Source organism: Clytia hemisphaerica, unplaced genomic scaffold, assembly GCF_902728285.1.
Source record: "Clytia hemisphaerica strain Z4C2 unplaced genomic scaffold, Clytia hemisphaerica genome assembly, whole genome shotgun sequence".
Classification (NCBI taxonomy): domain Eukaryota; kingdom Metazoa; phylum Cnidaria; class Hydrozoa; order Leptothecata; family Clytiidae; genus Clytia; species Clytia hemisphaerica.
This window is the reverse complement of record NW_027103974.1, coordinates 2,664,824-2,686,417: the sequence shown is the minus strand read 5'-3', so window position 1 is coordinate 2,686,417 and position 21,594 is coordinate 2,664,824. Positions and strand designations below refer to the sequence as shown.

At 33.9% G+C, this 21,594-nt stretch overlaps 3 protein-coding genes across 3 annotated transcripts in view; 2 read left to right on the top strand and 1 right to left on the bottom strand.

Moving 5' to 3' along the window:
• The window catches only part of LOC136810729 (mannan-binding lectin serine protease 1-like), a 44,041-nt gene extending 42,042 nt beyond the window's left edge, over positions 1 to 1,999 (top strand). Inside the window, exons 12-13 of the mRNA XM_067067330.1 lie at positions 114 to 244; positions 825 to 1,999. Coding sequence (XP_066923431.1) covers positions 114 to 244; positions 825 to 1,305 — 612 coding nt within the window. The 3' untranslated portion in view covers positions 1,306 to 1,999. The remainder of the gene's footprint in view (positions 1 to 113; positions 245 to 824) is intronic.
• A 1,989-nt stretch (positions 2,000 to 3,988) lies between these two features.
• LOC136810734 (ficolin-3-like) lies at positions 3,989 to 6,765 on the top strand. The gene is made up of 2 exons (XM_067067336.1): positions 3,989 to 5,881; positions 6,216 to 6,765. The coding sequence occupies exon 1, from the start codon at positions 4,018 to 4,020 to the stop codon at positions 4,963 to 4,965; it is 948 nt and encodes a 315-aa protein (XP_066923437.1). The 5' UTR covers positions 3,989 to 4,017; the 3' UTR covers positions 4,966 to 5,881; positions 6,216 to 6,765.
• A 4,535-nt stretch (positions 6,766 to 11,300) lies between these two features.
• LOC136810732 (uncharacterized) lies at positions 11,301 to 20,739 on the bottom strand. The gene is made up of 7 exons (XM_067067334.1): positions 20,519 to 20,739; positions 17,939 to 18,297; positions 17,484 to 17,636; positions 16,802 to 17,071; positions 16,314 to 16,358; positions 14,071 to 14,151; positions 11,301 to 11,870 (listed from the first exon to the last, which is right to left on the bottom strand). The coding sequence occupies exons 1-7, from the start codon at positions 20,641 to 20,643 to the stop codon at positions 11,845 to 11,847; spliced, it is 1,059 nt and encodes a 352-aa protein (XP_066923435.1). The 5' UTR covers positions 20,644 to 20,739; the 3' UTR covers positions 11,301 to 11,844.
• Between the last annotated feature and the right edge of the window lie 855 nt (positions 20,740 to 21,594).

Below are 21,594 nucleotides of genomic sequence, written 5' to 3'. Positions count from 1 at the left end.
AATTTAAATCTCATTATTCTATAATCATATGATGGAGCACCTACACTGACAAGATTCAATAATGTATGGATTGATCAGTAAGCAAGTAAAGCATTCATGTTTTTTTACCATAGATCAAAAAGATTGTTTTTCGCCGTAAATATGATTACGGCTTACATAGTGATATCGTGTTAGTGCAAATGGATCGACCTGTCAAAACAGATTTCATTTATGTTCAACCTGTATGCTTACCTTTTGGGAAAAAGTGAGTATACCTTGATTAAAAAAGTTTGTAGAAAGATTTACCTTTGATCATCGTATCTAGATCGACCCTAATCGACACAAAGAGTTTTTTCTCTATATCCATTATACTCGACAATTTAATCTTTGGCAATGTATTGCTATAGTGTAAGCTGCTCTTTCTTCTTACCCCTTTCCGTGCCTATGTCGGCATATGCCGACATGAGCATTTTTGATTTCCTTGCCATTGTCGGGATTTGCTGACATGTGAAATTTCGACCTATTTGCCCGAAATTTATAAGATTTTTATATTAAGTGGTTTGAAATGAAAAAATGAATAGTTACAAACTTTTCTATGTTGAAAAATAACTATTCTACAATGTTCAACTTAAAATTATAGTCCTTGGCTGATACTCCATATTATTCAGAAATGAAGTGAAAATCGCTACTTTTTGTCTATGTCAGCGTTTGCCGACATCGGCAAATAGGTTGAACCTTTATTTTTTACCTCAGCAAATAAATCGAACCTAAAAAAAAGCGACGGGCAGTTAAAGGCTTACAGAAAGCTTACAGTTTTATAGCAATTATATCTCTGTTCTTTTCAGATATCGTCATATATTTAATAACGTCACAAACGTCGCCACGATTGGTTGGTATAGTAACGGTGACCGTCATTTAACCGACCGTTGCGTCAAAGTCGTCGATCAAGCTACGTGTCAAAAATACGTTCAAGCAACGCACAGTAATATACAACGCGACGTCTGGGGATCATCAAACGGACGAAAACATATAGTCCCTACTGAACTTATGTGTACGGAAGCTACCGTCGGTACGAATGACCGGTGTAAAATTCTTGCCGGAAGTGCCCTAGTAACTTTTGACCCTAATAAGAGGAAATGGTATTTGGGTGGTATTTTGAGTTGGGGACATAAAGATTTGAATACATGTAAAAAACATATGACCAGTTATGACATGTTTACTAAAATTGATAAACATATAAAATGGATCCGAATGGTAACGAAAGTGAATTTACGTTATCCAGATGAAAAAGATTTACGGGCTAGCAAGAGGCGAAAGCATAGTTAAAAATAATCATTTATTTTAGCCTGTGAAATTCAACAATCATGTTGTGTTCTGAAAATGCAAAATGTATCCATGTGGTAGTTTGTGGATAGCTTTGGTAAGATTCATGAAGAGAAAATCGATTCCCAATCGGTAACATATTTTCAAAAGGCAATTATGAAAGAAATACATGCCACATGCAAAATTAAACAGAGAGATAAAAACAGTTGGTTCTAACTGAAACCACGATTAATAATCCTACCCAAAATACACGAGGAGGGGAAATTTCAAACCAGAACTCATTAATAATGGCAGTTGCAACATGATGTTGTTTCAACATTATGACAATGATTGGCGTTGCTTTTCGAATGCTGCGACGTCGACAAATATTGAATTTTCACAGTCAACTCTCCTTAGCTCGAACTCCAATAGCTCAAATCTTCTCTTGAACACTCTATAAACCGATCACTAACCAACCCCACCCCTTCGTGTTCGAGTTACGGAGACTCGACTGTGTTGATGATTGTCCTTTCGCATTGGTCGAAAAATACAATACAATACAATCAAAAAGAGACATCATGAAAATTTTCCGGTATCTTGCTCCACAATTCACTTCTATTTATAACCAGGGAATATTTGTCACTGACAGACACTCCCTATTTCTTTATAACTGTTAATATTACCATTGTATTGTAAAATAAAATTGTTTTTATAACATCCCCCTTTTTCATATTATATTTTCAACAAGTTTTATTTGTTTTTTCTTTTTCTAAAATTTTGCTACCTGTGACTAAGTATTGTGGCAAGAATTCCCCCCCCCTAGTATCAATGTCGATTGGTTGAAAGACTGCCACCAAGCTCAGAAAAAGCTCACATCAACACTGATATTAGGGGGGAGGGATTCTTCAAGAAATTGCCACATTGTAGATGTAAAACTTTTTCATTCTATTGGTGTCATCCTTCTCTACGAAAACTTGTTCAAAATCTTTCTACCCTTCGTTTTTTCAAAGTCATTATTTTTCGAACATTATACAGAGCTTGAGGGTCTGAACTAGTCTACACAATATACAAGCTCCAGGCTTTTAGGTCTTACTCTTGTAGGAGTAGGAGTTTTACACTCGAAACAAAGGAAGATATGACGTAGCTTAGGTCTGAACCAGAACTATACCAAAAAAATGAATACACGCTTTTTTTTTATAAGTACCAGTAAATATTGGCCTGAGCTGAGTTGTTCTTAATCTTTAGGCCTGGATTTTATTATTCTTACAATGTTCTTAATACGCTTAGTTTCTTTACTTGAAAACTTAAAATAGGTTTAAAGTCTGATAAAATCAATAATTTTTGAAATTTGAGGGTCAGATTTCTTTAAATTAGTTTTTAGGTTTTGGCCAATTTTCAGCCTCGTTTTCGTATAAATTGTTCTTATAAAATAAGGGCCTGTATATTTAAAAGTGTTTTTTTTAGTATCCCTCTCAAATTATTTTGTACTTTTATTTTATACATAGCATTGTTAAATTTTTTGTTTTACGGGTTTGTCTTATTTTTATAAAAATTGTAAATAAATTATAAAAAAGTTTCTTTTAATGATAAAATATTTTTCAAAAAAAATATAAATTTTAAGGTATTGAGTCGATATTTTGAGGTATTAAAAAAAACTTCATTTTGCCTATCTTTTGTAATTTAAAACATGTGATTATGTGATTCTTGATCTGAAAAAAGCCCATAACAAAAGATCATACCATTTAAAAGCTTTAAAAAATTTAAAATTAGAGAAGTTTAAATTTTTCACTACATTGAAAATTTCAGAAAGCCTTTAAATTTTTCTCTTTTTTCGTCTTTATTTTCGAAATTTCAACGATACATTCACTCAAAATTATCTTTCCAATGAATTTTTTCATTACAAATGAAAATGAGAGGACTGCTTTAATCTTAAATGGAGTCAATGGAGTACCCCTGTTCGTAAGATGTACATTTTTATAAAATAAATTTTCATGACCAATGATTTTATTAAATACTGAACAGTCTCAAGGCGAGCTCTGGCATTGTCAAAAAACAGCTCAAATATAGAATCTAATAATAAAATTTATTTATTTTTGTTTGAGATTCTCCATAAGTTTGAACAATAGGAATGACATTTGACAGATATGGAAGCCCCATAGATGTTTTGACGTTACTTTCAATTCAAATGTCCTTTTGCCATTAGATTTGGAAAGCGATTGATTTAGGCATGCCAAATCGAGATATTTATTTATCAAATTTTAATGGATATATGGAAAGTGTTTTGATCCAAAATCTTCAATAGGGTGATGATTTCAAGTCAGGTACACTTTTTGTAAGCACTCGTAAGCACTTAGTAAACTTTTCTTTGTCGAGGCTCAGCTTGTATCATTTTAAGTCGCTAACAGACCGGTGTTTTTTATTCAAGGTCAAAATTTGGGTAGTTTATGCTTTCCAGCTAGCACACAACGTTGTCTCAACGTTCATCTAACGTTATATGGACTTTATGAACATTTGATAAACGTTGAAACAACGCTGTGTGTCAGCTGAGTTATGTTACTCTTCTTGAGATTCACCCATTCGTTTTTCAGCATCATTTTCTAATAAAAATTGTTCTAATAAAAAAATTTGTGCATTGAAAATTTCTGATTACCCAATATTTTGAGTGACATAAGTTTTAGGTTGAAACTGATCAAAATTCAAAAAGTTTTATTCGAAGGTGATTGCTTGTTGGTAAAAATGATGAAAACTCAAGAAATGTTTGTTGCCTGCGTTCTGCTTTTTGAAACGCAGCTTGTGCATATAGCAGCAGTTCGATACGAACTAGTTGTAGAGAATTTAGCCCCAAGTAAACTCCCCTTCAGCTCAACACATGTCAAATTCGAGCAACATTGCATCTCGAAATGTCATTACATGATCAAATGTGCATCGTTTCTCATCGAACCTACATCAAACATCAATCCAATCAAATGTAGTTTTTATAACACCACAACAACAAAAGTAACAGGTGATTTTCAAACTTCTACAGGTTCAAAATTGTTCACAGATATTCGAGATTGCCAAGATGTTTACGATCGTGGTTCAAAAGCTTCTGGTTTCTATTCAGTCAATCTTCTTGGCAAAGGTGAGCGTGATGTCTTCTGTAATATGGATTTTCAAGGGGGAGGATGGATGGCTTTCACTTACCGAATTCACGGTGGCGGTTGGTGGGACACAAAATTTGACAAATACAAAAACGGATTCGGAAGAGCACCCGAAGATTATTATCTTGGTAACGAAAACCTTCATCAGCTTACCAAATCAGGAGAATACGAACTTTATTATTTAACTGATGCTAGAGATACTCCCACCACATATCATGGTTGGTATGGTCAATTTAGTGTATCTGACGAAGCAGATTTCTATCGATTAAGTATTGGTGATTTCAGAGAAGGTACTGATGTGTTTTTTACAGGCAATGGCAAACAGTTTACTGCCAAAGATGTAGACAAGGATGGTAACAACGATAGGAATTGCGCTAGTATGAAAAAAGGTGGATTCTGGTACGTTAATTGTGGCCGTGTATACCCTCATAGTAAATTTGGCAACCTCCACAAACCTGCATTATGTATTGGACTTCAACCAGCTCAAGATGGTCTAAAAGTTTGTTGTAAAAATTTTCAAATCTTTTTGAGGAGAAATTTCTAAACATTGTTATTATTTGAGTGAAGGTAGAGAGTCTATCACCATATTTCCCTAACACCCTGCCTGGATGTGCTTGGGATTTAAATTGAACACAGTCTATTGTGGTGAAAGTCTGTGATCGAAATTGTCACACTATCAATCGGCAGAATGTTATTGAGACACGGCCTTATCCAGATAGCGAGCGAATGTATATCGAGTTGTTATTATTGTTGAGGAAATGTAAAACAGACTTTCATCTTAACGAACGAACATCTCAACAAAATGACTAAGCTGCATACTTGAAGTATGTGTCTCAGGTAAAACAACAGCTATACCTTAATCAATGAACTACCTCACTATTGGTATTGCCAACTTACTGTATCTTACTGTATCTGACGGATCAGATTGATATCGATTGAGATTCGGCATTTTCAGTATGTGAAAAAAAAATTCAAAATAGCTCTACCAATAAGAATAGACTTGGCATTGTATGGTCAGCAAAATTAGATTGTGTGTCGAAGGAGATTCAAAGGAGATTGCTAAGCATTGGAGCTTTCAGAGGTGTTACTGATGTGTTTTTATGAAATGATAAAAAGGGGTAGCAAAGATCAGAATGTGACTCGATTTTCTTCTTTCGCTAATGTAACAATTATGATTCGAATCTTCCCTAATTCGAAAACAGTTTCTTAAATTATTATAAAAGTTATTTATCCTTATCTTTAAGTTATGTATTTTTAATTTTGTGAATCGAAGCTTTTGTTATTTAATTCATAAAAAGTTTTTGTTCTTTTCTAGACAAATTATTTACTTAATTCGAACATTAAATGTGTAGGTAGATTTTCTTTGAGGCTGTAACTTCGCAAATAGCGAAAACCAATGTCTTTTGTAATTGGATTTTCAAGGGGGAGGATGAATGGCTTTCACCTACCGTATGGACGGGGTAAAAACGTTTGTTCGTTTTTTCGAAAAATATAAAGAAGGCTTCGGGAAACCACCCGAAGACTATTATCTTGGTAACGAAAACCTCCATCAGCTTACCAAATCAGGAGAATACGAACTTTATTATTTAACTGATGCTAGAGATACTCCCACCACATATCATGGTTGGTATGGTCAATTTAGTGTATCTGACGAAGCAGATTTCTATCGATTAAGTATTGGTGATTTCAGAGAAGGCACTAATACACTAGCAATATCAGATAGTATGCAATTTTCAGCACATGAAGTGGGCAAAGATAAAGCAGGTGCATTCTGTGCATTAAATAGACAAGGAGGGTTTTGGTACAATGCTTGTGGAAGTATGTTTCCCCATAGCAAGGCTAATGGGATTCGTCCACCAGGGGAATGTATGGGACTTTACCCTGGGAACAGTCTCGGTATGGTATGCACAAAAACATTTCAAATATTTATGAGAAAGAAAAGATGAAAATAAATCCATGAATAAAATATAAGAGATCCCGGCTCGCTGACACAAACAGTCAAACAACACGTCAATCTAACGTCGATCTAACTTTCATAACATCTTAAATATGACGTTAAATGTACGTTAAAACAACGTTTACTACCACCTGGGAAGAGCTTTTTTTCGCAAGAACCCTTTAGGATATTTTGCGAATCTGGACATTTCATGGTAAATAAAGGATATCATGAATATTTCATTTTGGAAAAGTGCATCTTATTTTAGAATCAAAGGAGTTTGTTTTTAGATTTGACACTTTATTATAAATATTTAAGCTTTGTATTTTTTAAGGAAAATTATATATGTATGTCATGTTTGTAATTTTTAAGGAAAATCGAAATCTTTGTATTACTATTATGCAACTATACAAGGAAAAATAATAAATCATAATTTTTTGCATTCTCAAAGAAAAATTTATGCTTATCTTTATATCTTAATTATGTATCTTTCGTATTTTTTAAGGAAAATAAATCGTAGTGTTTAAATGTTCTCGTTGTATTTCCTATAGAAAAATAATTTGCAGCCTTTGAAAATACTATTTTCATTTTGCTAAGAAATGCATGTAAATATTCTGCTGTTTCACACGATAGTTCTTATTGAACTTATACCAATAAGTAATGCTAATAACTCGGAAACCTGTGTAAAAATCACTTCTGTAGTAGTTTATGCTTAGCCGACAAGCTATAACCTGAGATCAGATTGTGAATGTTTTCTGCACACCACGCTGAAGCTCTAAAGGGATGTGTGAAAACAAACAATCTGGCGAATATGCAAACTCGAAATCGTAAGGACCGCGTTCGTCTAAAAGGACTGGGAATGACAACAAAGTTGCGCGATTGTGTTTATGAATAGGGCGCCGTATCAGTTTTTATTTTTCCGGCGCACAACAAGATTCTTGTTGTAGAATTTTCCGCGGGAGGACTATTTTCCTCAGATGTATAATTTTCAAGCGCCTTTAGAGGTTTACCGTGCGCGTAAGAAAATTATGAACATCTGTTATCAGGTTAACAAACTATTAATAGCGTTTAGAAAAAGGAGTTTAACCACAAGTAATAATATAGCGCAGAGAAATTGGCCGATGAAGACATCATTATCAGACTGTCGCAAGTAACATAAGACAAAGCAAAACGCGACAAGGCCCGTTCCCAGGAAAGTAGAGGTTTTCGCGCTGCAGTTCATATCAGTCTGTAAGCGTCTAACTATGGTTAATTTCATGGTTTAACATGCGGTAGCCGGTTCCTGGGAATGTTATGGCACCTTGTTTCGTTTGAGAACTTGTTTGCTCGTAGCTTGTGCACTTGCGATACTCCAAAGCTCTCAGTATAGCTGCTTGATTATATATACGTGCATAATCAGTACCGCTGACGACCGGTGTATCATAAATTGCCTTGCTCGAAACCCACCTTAGGGAGACTAGGACGAGGCATGATCGTGTGCTTTTCTTAGATACTCTCTAAGGCATCGATGCGCTATGTCCCGGACACTCTTTTTCATGACACTCTTAAAATATGAAATTTCAATATAAAAATGAGAATCTTCAACAAAAATCACTCTATTTCAATGAGACAGACTAAAAAACTTCAATTCTTTAAGTAACTTGGATATATTATTGAGTTACTATAGGACACCACCACCCCGACCGACCAACCCTCCGCATTCCATTATGCTTTTATATTTTGAGGTATTAACTGCAAGCGGTTTTTTCTTACGCATGCGCATTCATATCCACAAACTTTTTATATATGCTCGCACGTCAAATATCCAACCATGATAATGTGCAGCAGGTATATTCCGTACTCATCATTTACTGAAACCTGAGTAGGTTTCGAACCTTTCATTTCATTCTTGGTAATTCAACCACGTTAGTAGTCAACGAGTCAATCTAACCTACCGCGCTACTTAGCCTTTCACAATGGATGTGCGAATAGTGTATGGGATCTTTTCAGCTCGGTATAATCCAGAGTCAAAGTCGATTGTGGAGTCTCCATAACTCGAACCCGCACAAGGAACAAGTATTTGTTCGAATTAAGGAAACTTCGAGTAATATGGAGTATAGTTAATTAAGCCTTGTTAGCTGATGAAGGAAGGAGAAAATTTGTTCGAGTTAAAGAGACTCTGTCATATTTAAATTTAGAGTTCATAGTAATCTGAGTGGCATTGAACCCTGGCGTGCCATCGCAATTACAATCTTTTCTTTAAGAAGCGTTCTAACTGGTTGTGCTATCCAGACATAATAGTGATATACTTGAATAAAGGTCGATACAAACTTTTTTATTTGAAAAAAAAAGCTACAGGGATAAGATAATCCTGAGTCTAAATTTCATTTCCGAAAACTTATTTGTACTTAGAATTAATAAACACAAAGTCCTATATCCATTACCCATAGCCTAATAAATTCATAAATGTGACAATTCACATTGTAATATTGTCACCTTCTAACACAGGGCTTATGTGATCCCTCTAGGCTATCGATGATTCTGATAGACGTGTTGACGGGGGATATAAATTTCAGAATCGATAATTGGCTCGCAAGGGTGACAATGCTGGAGTATGCGCTAGGAACGAAGCGTCGTGTGGTAAGATATCGGCTAAAGTGTCGGAGCTTATTGAATGAGCACTCGATAAAGTTGGTTTAAAGCATGGACAAATCATATTTTGGTTAAAATATGCATGCTTTTCTTGGTTTTAATTTGCAAGAAGTAAGAGCTGTTTTGAGTTGTATATGTGTCCTTGTACCTATGGTTTTGGTTCTCAGTCTAGCATCTTTGACAGAAACAATTTTTGCAACAACTTTTCGAAGAAAAATTGATTCTTCGAAGAAACACTTTTCAATGCCCATACCATGTATGGGCAAGAAATATTTTAAATGTATTTTTCAAGGAAAATGTTCATGTAAGTTTGAAAAAAACAATTTCATGTATTTTTCAAGGAAAATGTTCATGCAAGTTTGAAATTTCATGTATTTTTGCAAGGAAAATGTTCATGAAAGTTTGAAAAAAACAATTTCATGTATTTTTCAAGGAAAATGTTCATGTTAGTTTGCAAAAAAAATTTCATGTATTTTTCAAGGAAAATGTTCACGTAAGTTTGAAAGAACCAATTTCATGTATTTTTCAAGGAAAATATTCATGTTAGTTTGAAAACAAAATTTGATGTATTTTTCAAGGAAAATGTTCATGTTAGTTTGAAAAAAACAACTTCATGTATTTCTTAATGAAATGTTTCTACTCTTTGAAAGAAATAGCCCCTACTGTTATTTTATCTATTATTTTAAGATAGGTAAGATAAGATAGTATTTACGAAGGAAAGTTGTGTATTCTTGAGCGAAAACGATTCATGTATTTTTAGGAAGAATGACTTTTTTAAAGAAAACTCTTTTCTGTATTTTGGAAGGAGAATATTTCTTACATTTGTTGTATTCTTTTTTTTAATAAAAATTTGTTATATTTTTAGAAAACGGTTGTATTTTTGAAGGAAAATTCAACTTGATTACGAGATGTAATGTCCGAGAAAATTCATCAAGCCAAGATACTCAAAGCAAATGATGAATTTTCTCGGACTTGCTTTCATTCTTTATTGGTCTAAATTATCAGTTGGTTATGGATTATGTAATGGCAATGTGATAGAAAATACATAAAATACAAAAATCAGCCTAGCTAATTAAGTTCCCTTAAAATGTCATTGTCTGAGTCACCAAAATTTTCAAACCAATCAAGAAATAATTTAAAGTCTGAAACATTTGAACGATTTCATACCATATTTTGAGGTACATAATGTCGTACAATTCCTGATCTATTTACAACTTTTAATAATATACACACAAAAAATATTCGCAAATTTCAAATACAACTTATATAACTTGTAAGGATAATTTTTGAAATACAGGAAAATCGTCTGTCAATTTTTTAAAAACACTTCAAGGTACTATACGTCTTTAAGGCTTTTAGCTCTCAAATAGAGCCTTGTCAAAACAGATGATCAAACAATTTATATTTTAGCGAAAAAATCAGAACTTTGGCCACACAGAAGAAGGTAATTTAAACAAAAAAAAGAAGAAAAATACTGAATAATTACTTAGCATAATATATACAAGCCATAATATTAACAAAATATCAATTATATTTTAGAGAATTGATAACAGATATAATAATTTGTAATCCCCAATTAACATCTCTTGAACTCCAGTGTTAAGATTCTTAAAACATGAATATTTAGAAAACGCAAGCACTTGTTCAAGCCGAATAAAAGGCGAATTTCGCCAGTCGATGGTTTAAATATTCATTTCAAGTTCTTACAGTACAGTTAAAGTCATCTTTCATATTTCCAAAAACGCACGCGAGTTCCATATTAACCCCCCAACCCCACAGAGTTAATCTGATGAAATCCCACCTTTATATATTCACAATTCAAGGCTATATTAACACTTTATATCGCTAACCTACCAGAAAAAAGACCGCTAGTGTGTCCAACACTTATGGTACTTTTAAAAAATAATTCTAATAACCTAATTAACTACTTTAAAAAATATACTTTTCATTTTAAACATTGATTATTTTAAAATATTTATAATCATTGACAATTGTACGGTGAAATGCATAAGAATGGGTGTTCACTTAAAACTTATTTGTTTCGAATTTCTAAAGAAAGAAAAATCTTTTTTGAGACAAATCCATTTATTAGTTATTCCATTAAAAAACCATATACATGGGGGTGGACGAACCTTTTAAAGTCAAAAAGAATTATTGAAAATGTTTGTATTTGCAAAAATACCCTTGAAAAGATTCTTTTCATACCTTAAAGTGAGGGTGGACGAACTAAAATCGGTGTTCTACCCCTTAGAAACTTTTCTCGGATTACCCTCTGGAAATTTTCGTCCAACCCCTCCCATGTATGGGTCTTTCATAGTCAAAATCATAAACAAATATAAACTAAAAATTGAATATGAAAGTAATCGATAGAGATGCCTCAAATAAAACGAATTTCAAGATCTCAGCACATCAAATCGATAAAAGATCACTGGACAATCTTATGGGTTGGTACGATTACCAAATAACACAACAACAATCCATGTAGGACAAAACAAGGTTTTTCAGCTATGATTCTTTCATTTAGCTGCCATATTTACTCTTGATATACAAGCAAAAAGTTCCATTTTAAATATCAACCAAATATGTCAGAAGAAATCAATAATTTGCAGATTGCAATAACTCGAGAGTACCAACCAGGGTACTATTCTTCACTCCTTCCCCAAACATTCGAACCCATTAAAGAATGTTATTTATTTTTCCTTGTCTTGGGAGTCTGTTGGATAGAGAAGCAACGTTGACATCATGACGCGATGATGGAATACCACACCAGAGTCTGTAGTGATCTGTGGGACTCCTCCGAACAGCGTTTGTAGACCAGACCATTTATGGTGTCTCTAGCTGCATATCGAGTATACCTCATACTTCCATAGAAGCCTCGTTACCTGACAAATAGATAAAGTTTCATTTGTGAATATGATGTAGAATTTACTGGAGGCTTACATTCTTTGGTTTGATTGAAAGATTTTGGTTAAAGGGGTGCTTTTGCTCTAAAATTTTATATATAAATAGAACATATATCCCACTTTGTGGCCAATTACTGTAACAAAAACGAAGAGATCATCGAGGGGAAGTTACCCTAAAAACTTCACCTATTTTCTTTTATGTCCCATTCAAGAGCCCAAAATTAATGGACAATTTCAAAATCTGTATTACATTTAACCCGAGCTGAATCAGCTCTAAAACGCTACAAAAAACATCAAAACAGGAAAGGGGGACCTGTCAAAGGCTAGGCTGCCAGTATCCCTTTGATTTTTTTTGTTACAGAGGCATGTCAATGGGCCTCAAAAATCACGTTCGCTTGACAATTTATGACCGAGCAAGCTATTTGAGATGAAACTTCCACAAGGAAGGATATTATGGTACATAAGGTCATAAATTTGCTTATTTACTCATTTTTGGTGACAAAAAGTGTCACACCACAAAAAACTTACTTATAGCAAAATTCTTTAAGAGTCGCATCCATTATAACAAAAAACTATTTCAGGGATTCGCACAGCCTAGGGTTAGTAAGCAATTATCCCTCTACATCTGGAACATTCAATCGGGGACGCATATTTATTTCTTTGACTTAAAGTCTAAACTTCAGAAACAGGGTCGTTGTGTGAAAATATTGCGCAAAAATCAAACAATTTATTTTTCAAAACAACAATATTGAATTTTGGTTTTGATTAAAAGATCACACGCACGAAAAGGATCATATTTGGATCAGGCGCTAAAATAATATTTATGTTTGACGGAAATAGGTTCGCAATTGACAGATCCGAATGAAATTGACACAGAAAACAAAACATCAAATCTTAGTGATATTTTGGATCTGAACAGATAGTTCTGTGAGACCTTGACTCCCGTCTTTCTTATTAGGCTGAAATTTATGTTTGATACATGAAATCAAATCACTTGCATACAAAGGCAAAAAAAAATCAGAGTTGACTAATGACCTAAACCTTATGACACCCCGTCTCACAACAGCCCCGGTGGAACCTTTTTCCTCAGTGGGGATAAAAAATTCCTGTTAAAATCCCAATGGGAATGATTTGGAGTGTAATTTTTAAACCTTTAATTTCGAGTGGGGATGAAATCAAAGTCAATCTCCCAGTGGGAAGAAATTTCAGGGAATTTCCCCACCGGGGACGAAATCTTTGTCAAATTTTCCAGTGGGACCCCAATGGGTCTGTAACACTGTGTATATAGTAAGGCTTTTTCGAGGCCAAAAAATTAGGAAATTATTTAAACTTCTTCCAATTGCTTTCCAGATTTTCAAGACGTGCATTTCCTTAAAAAATTACACTTTACTCTAAACTAAATTTTTGACTGTTAATGAAATCTTTTAAAGTGGTCCTTAAATTTTATTGAAAATTCTTCATTAAGAGACCTTTGAATTTTGACAGAAAATGTTCAAGTTAAAAGTGCTTTTGGTATCAAGAGAGTACCATTGTTCATGCCCTTGAAGACAGTGATTGTTTCGAAATGTCATACCCACCTTCCAATAACCACTCCGCTTATCAAAATTCCTCTTCTTGGAAAAAAGTTCCTCAATTTTTTGCCTTCAAAAAGATAGATTTTTTCATACTAATATCGCCAAACATGCCTACCTCTATTACTTTAATAATTTCACGTCATTTTGAAACTAAAAGACTTTTGGAAAACAAAGTATTTTTCACTGCAATTTTTTGTAGATATTTGTGATAATCTTTAAATTGTTATCCTTCCCTTGTAAAAAGGTAATTTTTCCTTCAAGTCTTTCTTTTCGTAGTTTTTGGTGAGGCTCTACCTCCCTTGCACTATACCACACCCACATAAATCGCTTGGCTATTTTCGAATAAAAAATTAGCCAAAAAAGGTTGAGTCTAGCATGCAGCAAGATGAAAGATTTTAAGAATAGTATGACAATGAAAAGTATAGTTAGTTTATAAAATTAACATTATCCCATGACAGATCTCGCACTACACTATCACCTACTATATGGACCCTTTTTATGCCAGCGCTTTATAGCGTTATTTTTACGTCGCTGGCTTAATAAGGGCCGTCGTACAAGGTTCGATAAGGTATATTATATTATTACTCGTATACTAAACTACATACTATTTTTGTGCAGCATTGGCGCTTGAGAATTGGTTGAACATTGGCGGCCGATTTTGTGACCTTTGAAGAAGCCATTTTTCTCTGAAAAAAAAGAGTTTATTATTAGTATTGAAAGTAAGAAAAAGGCCAGGGCGGGGTTACAAAATTGTGTAAGTTTTGTCATGCTTCAGCTTGGAAATTGTCTATAGATTTATTTCAATGAAATAATTTCCGTAGAAACAAAGGACAAAGGAAAACAAAGTCTTTTTGCAAATCGAATTAGGTTTTTTAAGACTATCCTGGTTTTTAGGGGTTCGTTATACTAAATCTATCTCGAATCTTATCAAAAGTTACAGCTTTTTAACTCCACCACAGAGAAAGTACTGGTTTTTAAATTTGACTTGATAATATAGGTAAAAGAAAAATTTAATCTATCATTGTTTGTCACATACACAAAAAGATAGTCTGCAGTTCCGTGACATAAAGATTCCGTGACATACGCATTAAAAATCAATATGATCTGACAAATTTTCTCAATGGAAATAAAAAGGTCACGGAAAATAGGCTGAAAAACGTTAATCGAATACTAGATGTCACTCGTACTACCCATAGTTTAATAATAACTGCGTATTAGGTATCTTCCTACAGTTTCTAATTTCTAGCTGACAGAAACCATTACTGAGCCTTAGGTGTCCTTATTTTTTTAACGTCTTTTTCGTGTTGAAGAAATTCTTTGAGATATTCACATTTTTTAAGAATAAACTATATAAGAACATAAGGCTTCGATGGCCAAGATCTTAAGCACATGTTAAGAACATTTAAAGGCTTTGCGGACTCTAAAACACCCGATTTCTTAGGAAAATAGTCAAAAATTGCTCTAAAATAGTGAGCATAAGAACATGTTATAAGAACATTTTTAGACTTAAAATCCAAAAAGTTAAGAACATCGGAAGGCTTCAAAAATTTTGGATGTTCTTATAAAAAGAACACGTGTAGATAAGATACTATGATACTAAGACACTCGATTCTGTCTAAGATTGTTCTTGTTATATGTTTGTAGGTTTTGGTCATAAATCTAAGCCTCGTTTTCTTATAAAAAACAAGATTGTATTTATTCATTGTAACCACTTGTAATTGATATTAGCGGTTTGATATGCTATTATAAAACTAAAAGACAGCGATGAAATTAGAAAAAAAGCGCGGTTAGGATCAGAAACAAAACAAAGAATTCATCCGCAATGTAGACAGGGTCTTAATGAACAAATAATTCGACATTGAAGGCGGTAATTAAGTGATTAAAACGGCTTTAAAAAAATGGTAATTACTCAATTATTACTAGTCTATACAACTCATTAAAAGAAGCGTATTAGAAAATAATAAAATGCCCCAAATGGGAAGGAAATTCCTTGACAAAATGACTCTTTTAAACCATTGCCGCCTATATATGTATTTAGATTTTAAAAAAGCGAGGAGAAAAAGGCAAGCACACCTCAAAAAAACTGACCTCATAAATAAATGCATACTTTCATCCTTGTTTTGATATTATTTTCTTTAAAGATAAATCATGACAACAAGATACATATCAAAAAGGAAAGCCATTCTAGATCGTTTAAATTTCCTCCTTTTCCAGATAACAATAATTTTGATTTCCTTTTTAACTGGTTTCCTTGATAAACAACTTTACAATCAAAATCTTCCAGCCCCTCAACAAATAGACGAAAAACTACTTGAGATCCTCTAAATGATTCAAAATTCTAAATTAATCAACGCCTGTTTAAAATCTAATTTCAGCTACATAACTGTTAAAGGCCTTTCCATTTTCAAGTATGACCTTGGTCCTGTAACCACTGAGCTTTATAATAAACAGTTTTCTCAATCCCGGCCAAGCAAAATCTCTGGAACCGATTTTTTATTAAAGTGCCCTAATGGTAGCACTACCAAATAGCGGTGTAATGCATCGAGAGCGCTAGATTTACTTTTCCTTCAATACTTGTGATATAGTATAGAGCCGTTAAACGCTAGGCAAAGTTTTAGTACCACAGTGGATATTTTGCGGGTACAAAAAAAACTTCGATCAAAAATCGCAGATGTGGTTCGGTCAAGGGTTTATAGAGGTCAGTGAATGCAACCAGTTTGAAATTTACGTTGAATAAAAATATTTCAAGACAAAGAATGTTGAACTTTTGAAATCTCGTTTATGTAATTTTTAACCAGTATCATGTCAACTAGTACATTACACTCACAAAAATCATTTCAGCACTTACTTGTTTTTGGGCTTGGTGATTCACCATCTTCGATTTCTTCCATGTCTAATCAAATATGAAAATATAATCGTTACCTATTTAACTTTTTCCATGAAAACAAAAGTTCCACTTTTCTTTGCATGGTAGTGGTAGGCAGTATGAATTTTTCACAAAATCACGCAGGAAAAGACGGGGAGTGACGAAATGCAACAATATGCACTAGTAAAAACATCAAATAAAGGGTCAAAATATTCAAAGTTGTAAAGGTACTTTTTACAGCAGTAAGTTAAAGTTGCTTACCCTTCTATAGGTTCTCGATAAGGGAGGGAGGGTGCTGTAGAGTACCTTCCCTTTGGTCGTGATTTGGGTTACCCCGCTTACCCTTAATACCACTCTCTTATCGTATAAAGCAGAGGATAACAGGACCATCTTTCAAGTCATTTAGACTCACTGATTGAGGGTTGGAAACTTGTACGCGAGGGCTTATTTCCTCAAAGAAAAAAAAATACCTTGTTTCTGTTGCTGTTGACATTGTGTTCTCTTGAAACCAAAAAATAAACCAAGAAGTACACCGACTAATAAAGCCAACAGAACAGCAACAAGGAAAACTGGTTTTTGGAACATTGTGCTGATGTCATCAGACTTTGGTTTTCCAGCAGCACGTTGGGCTTGAGCTGGATCGTTGTCCTGGTTGTTGTTGTTTGGACTACCAGATCTGGGGGCTGGATCTTCACTCATTATGATGGCCTTGTTAGTTTCAGACTTCTTCTGAAAACATACTGAAAGTAAAATAAAAAGTCAAAAAGAACTTATATACCGAAGAAATCGAAATAGTATAATAGAATTTGAGAATGAAGACTTGTCATGACATCTTTAGGAAAGCATCTTAATTAACATTAAAACCAAAAGGTTTTTGACGGGTTGACTGAGATAATCGTTTGATCTTTCAGAATGAGCTTTGCCCAAGTAAGATTTCAAAAAGTTTGTTAAGAATTTTATAGAAAATGACAATTTTAATAAGTAATCAGAAATTGACCTTTTGATAGTTTATTGTAATAGAGTTCATAAAAAAGCTTTTCGATTCAATTCCTCTTATTGCCAAAAATGAAAAATTATACAGTGCGTTAAAATATACAAGAATGATTTCAAGTCCTGAAAAAAATTATGGGGCTAATAATAAAAGTGACTTACAATTCACACGTTTCCTCAGTTTGCATTTGAAATCTTGGGTAGAAATGTCATTATCAGAGCATTCATTTTGTTTCAGCATGTGCAATTCAATGCTCATAGAGTCTTTTGGACCAATCTTTGTCTTTAGACTTGCTTCACTTCCATTTGAAGTAGCTAGAAAATGAAAAGGAGTGATGGTCTAGTGAAATCTAAAGGTTTATCAATTTTCGACGTTTTTAATGAAAAAATCAAATTATGTTTCCAAACAGTTTCAAGAGCACATCATATAGCAAACCGTAGCATGTTATTATGCACAAAAAGAGAAATCTTTTCCAGAAACTTGAGCAGTGCATTCTTCAAGAGAGAATAAACTGTGCATTCAGAGAAAGGAAATATCCTAGTAAAAATTGAAAAAAACTCAAGAATATTTTTAAATTAAAACATTTACATACACTTTAAAACAAAAAAACACTTACTGAAAAGCCAATACTTTTTCCCCTCTTGAAATCCTTGAAAATTGCCAATGGGGAAAGGTAAAATACTGCTTAAGCGGTTTACAGACTTTTTAACGACATAATCTTGGTTACTCGAGCTGGTCAATTTCGCATCACAAACATACATTAAGTCAGCACGGTTTCCATCTCGAGCATTGTGCACATCTAGACTGTCTGTTATGTATATGTTGTAAAAGTATTTATGTTGCATGCTCCTTCCCCTACGAAGTGAGTCTTGAAATGAATTAGATAAGCTTGGGTTGCCACACAATATACTGAGTTGGTCATCTGATTTCGCATATATTCTTCTTGACTCCTTTGTGCATAAATCTTCATTGAAACTTTAATATATAAAAAAAAATATAGGGTGGGTTAATGCACTTCTTGTTTCGCATTAAACAGTATCCACAGCCAAGCCAAGTCGAGCCAAGCCTTAATTACACAAAATAATTATTTTTTCATATTGTATTACTATCAGGAAATGAACCTCTTTCCAAATTGACTTGTGCAGTGTTGTAATAAAAGATATTTTGTAGCAAATACACTATGTAATAACTCCAGAAACATTAATAAAAAATCTTAGCAACAGGATACCAATAAAAATTCTAATTTTTGATACTTTATTATCATTGTTTTGGTGTTGGAGTCAGTAGAGATTTGATTGGAGCTTTTGAATGTGAATGTACTCAGCATTATGTCTCAAAAAAAAAAAACAATTGACTTTAGTCGGTGGGTGGGTTAATGGTTATTGATGTTCTTTTTTGATCCAGAAAATTTTTTGCAAGAATCTAAATTCTGTTCTTTCCTCCTACTTAATAAAAATATATTTAAAGATACGACAAAAGACTTGATTCTAATTTAACAATAAACCTAAGAGGCTCATTCTATGTCAAATGTTACTTTGCCATGTTTCTTTTTGATCACTTTGGCTTTTTTGAAAACCAAAACAAACAACCTGATGTCTCAGGTTCTCTCACTCTGATTGACGGCCTGCATGGCCCTTGAATTTTTACAGATTGCCAGTTTTTTTCTGCCACTATAATAATACTAGGCAGACAATTAATTCAGGGAATTCTGTGAGAAAGTTATCTCTGTTATTTTCAAATATAAATTGTGCAACAGTAAAAATGGCTGGCAAAACAGCGATTGAATATCAATATCAGGGTTGAATATCTTGAACACTTTATTCATTCAGTTTTTTTTACATTTTCAGTCAGTTTTGGGTCAGTGGTCAGCCTGTATTAAAACTTCAACTTAAGTTTTTCTAACCTAAAATCAATTTGTGAGTGACCCCTTATAGTAGGGAGGTCGGGCCTTACGCGTGCGGCAGTAACAAAACATAGATTTTCAAAAAAAATATTCAAGCTTACATTTCTCAAGGAAGGAAACCTCTTTTAACATAAGTATTTTTCCAAAGTGTAGAGAATTTATTCAGCTTTCTTTTGCAGAAAAAATCAGCACATCATGTCTTCATGTTGCTTCAAAATTTGAAAATGAGTACTCACGGGTGAGTTTTTTCAAACTTCTTGTTCGCGGCACGGCAAAATTTTTTATCTGGGGGTTCTAAAATCCAAAGCGCTAGCCACCCGAAACAGCTATTGACCTGGAGTTTTTTGCATCGTCCCCCGCAATAGTTCAGCTTTTGAGACGTATATACCATGTTTGTTGGTTGGAGCAACTTATATTTTTCAGGAAGTCAAATCATTTACTTAATATGCGTTTTTTTCATTGAAAAAATCAAATTTTTTTATCAAACATAAATTTTTTAGAAAGAACAATGTTTTTTCTTTCCAAATGTGAAAAAAGTAAGGATCAAACTGTTTCCGGTGGCAAGCGCTAAGGGAAAGATTACGGTGTAATTACCCCCGTTTCCGACTCGATTCAGCTACATCTACGGAAAATAAAACTCGCACTAAACCTCCCACGCGGAATTTTTCATAAAACACTTTCGCTTTTGGTGCCGTAATGATGGTACAAAAATGGCTGGCGATGCGTGCACGAAAATGCTTGAAAAATTGAACTTCAAAATGGAATATTTTTGGAACTTTAAAGAATTGGAAGGTAAGTGACCCCTCATTTTTCTTCTGATGGTTATGGCTTTCCATTAAACTTGGTTTGGTATTCTGCAAGTAAGTTTGAAATTTCCTCTGACCACCCTACTTATATATAGGTTTGTACAAAAGGCCTATAATAATAGTCCATAAAGTTACTTTCCCTCCACCACTTCTCGCATACAATTTTTTCTTTTGTTATTTCCTGGATAAACTGAAATCCAAAATCAGGGATCGAATTATGGTGCACGCACACCACATCTCTAACTCTCCTCTTTTCTTTTCTGCTAGTTTTATAGTGAATGAAGCAGTTAGGCCAATGAAAAATTATCAACTGCTTATTATTTGCAGACTGGCCTGGACACATCTCTGAACTGAATTTAAATGACTGAACTGAGAATGAGTTTCTCCACTTTTATAACATATATAAATAACACGAAAGTCTCAAAAGGTGGGCAAGGCCCAAACGACGAGCGACCCACAAGTGTCTTTGATAGGATGAAATACTTACATTGGATTCTTTGGATCCCAAAGAATATCTGGAAGAACTTGTTGGTATGTTATTCGAAGCATAAGCATTAAAATTAGCAGGTATAGACAGGAACTTTTCATGAAATGTGTGCTGATGGCAGCCATCTTTGTTGTTTACTATTTTTTTCTGGTGTTAGTTTTATGCGACTCGAGCCGATGATTTCTACGAGGGAAATCAAAAATTACTTAATAAAACAGTTACAACATTAGTTAAAAAAGTACTTCAATCATCAGAAATAATAAAAAATTGACAAACATTGTCATAGTAAAGCCACACCACCAACGAGTTCTAATCTTTCTCTGACATCATATCGCGCCATTGATAGAAAAGTGCTTACAATAAATAAGACCCTATTTACACTTCAAGTTAGTTTTCGATTTCTCTTTTCTGCCGCCATCTGAGGAAGGGCGTACACGATGAAAAAGGCGGGCGGTATTGAGAAAATCGATCGAGCGAAAAGCCCCGGGGGGAGAAAAGCGCGCTATTTTTTGTCACATAGGCATAGCGAAAGCATCCACCGAAGGAGGACTTCAAAATATCTGTTCTGAAGGCACGTTCCAGCTGGATATGGCGGTCTGTTCTTACCGAACTAAAGAAAAAAAGTCTGCTGGAAAAAAGTGGTCTGTTCTACTGAAGATTGGGACCAGCTGGAAAAATATGGTCTGTTCTACTGAAGATTGGGACCAGCTGGAAAAATATGATCTGTTCTACTGGAGATTGGGACCAGCTGGAAAAATATGATCTGTTCTTATGAGAAAATAGTCTGATATCTTATATTTATAAATAACGTGTCTAAGAATTTCCTATCTGTTCTGAGGGAATTTAAAAAAAATCCTGAATGTGGTTGCCTGGAGTGGCAGCTGAAAATTCTCAATCTGTTCTACAAAACATCTGGAAATTGTGGATCTGTTCGAACTGTTAGCTGGAAATTAAGTTTCTGTTCTTAAAAGTCCTTCAATGTCAAGCTGGAATTTAGCGATCTGTTCTTATAAGATTTTGTCAGCCCTGGTAGATAAGAACAGTTAACTCGCGTAAAACCAATCACCTGGTAATTT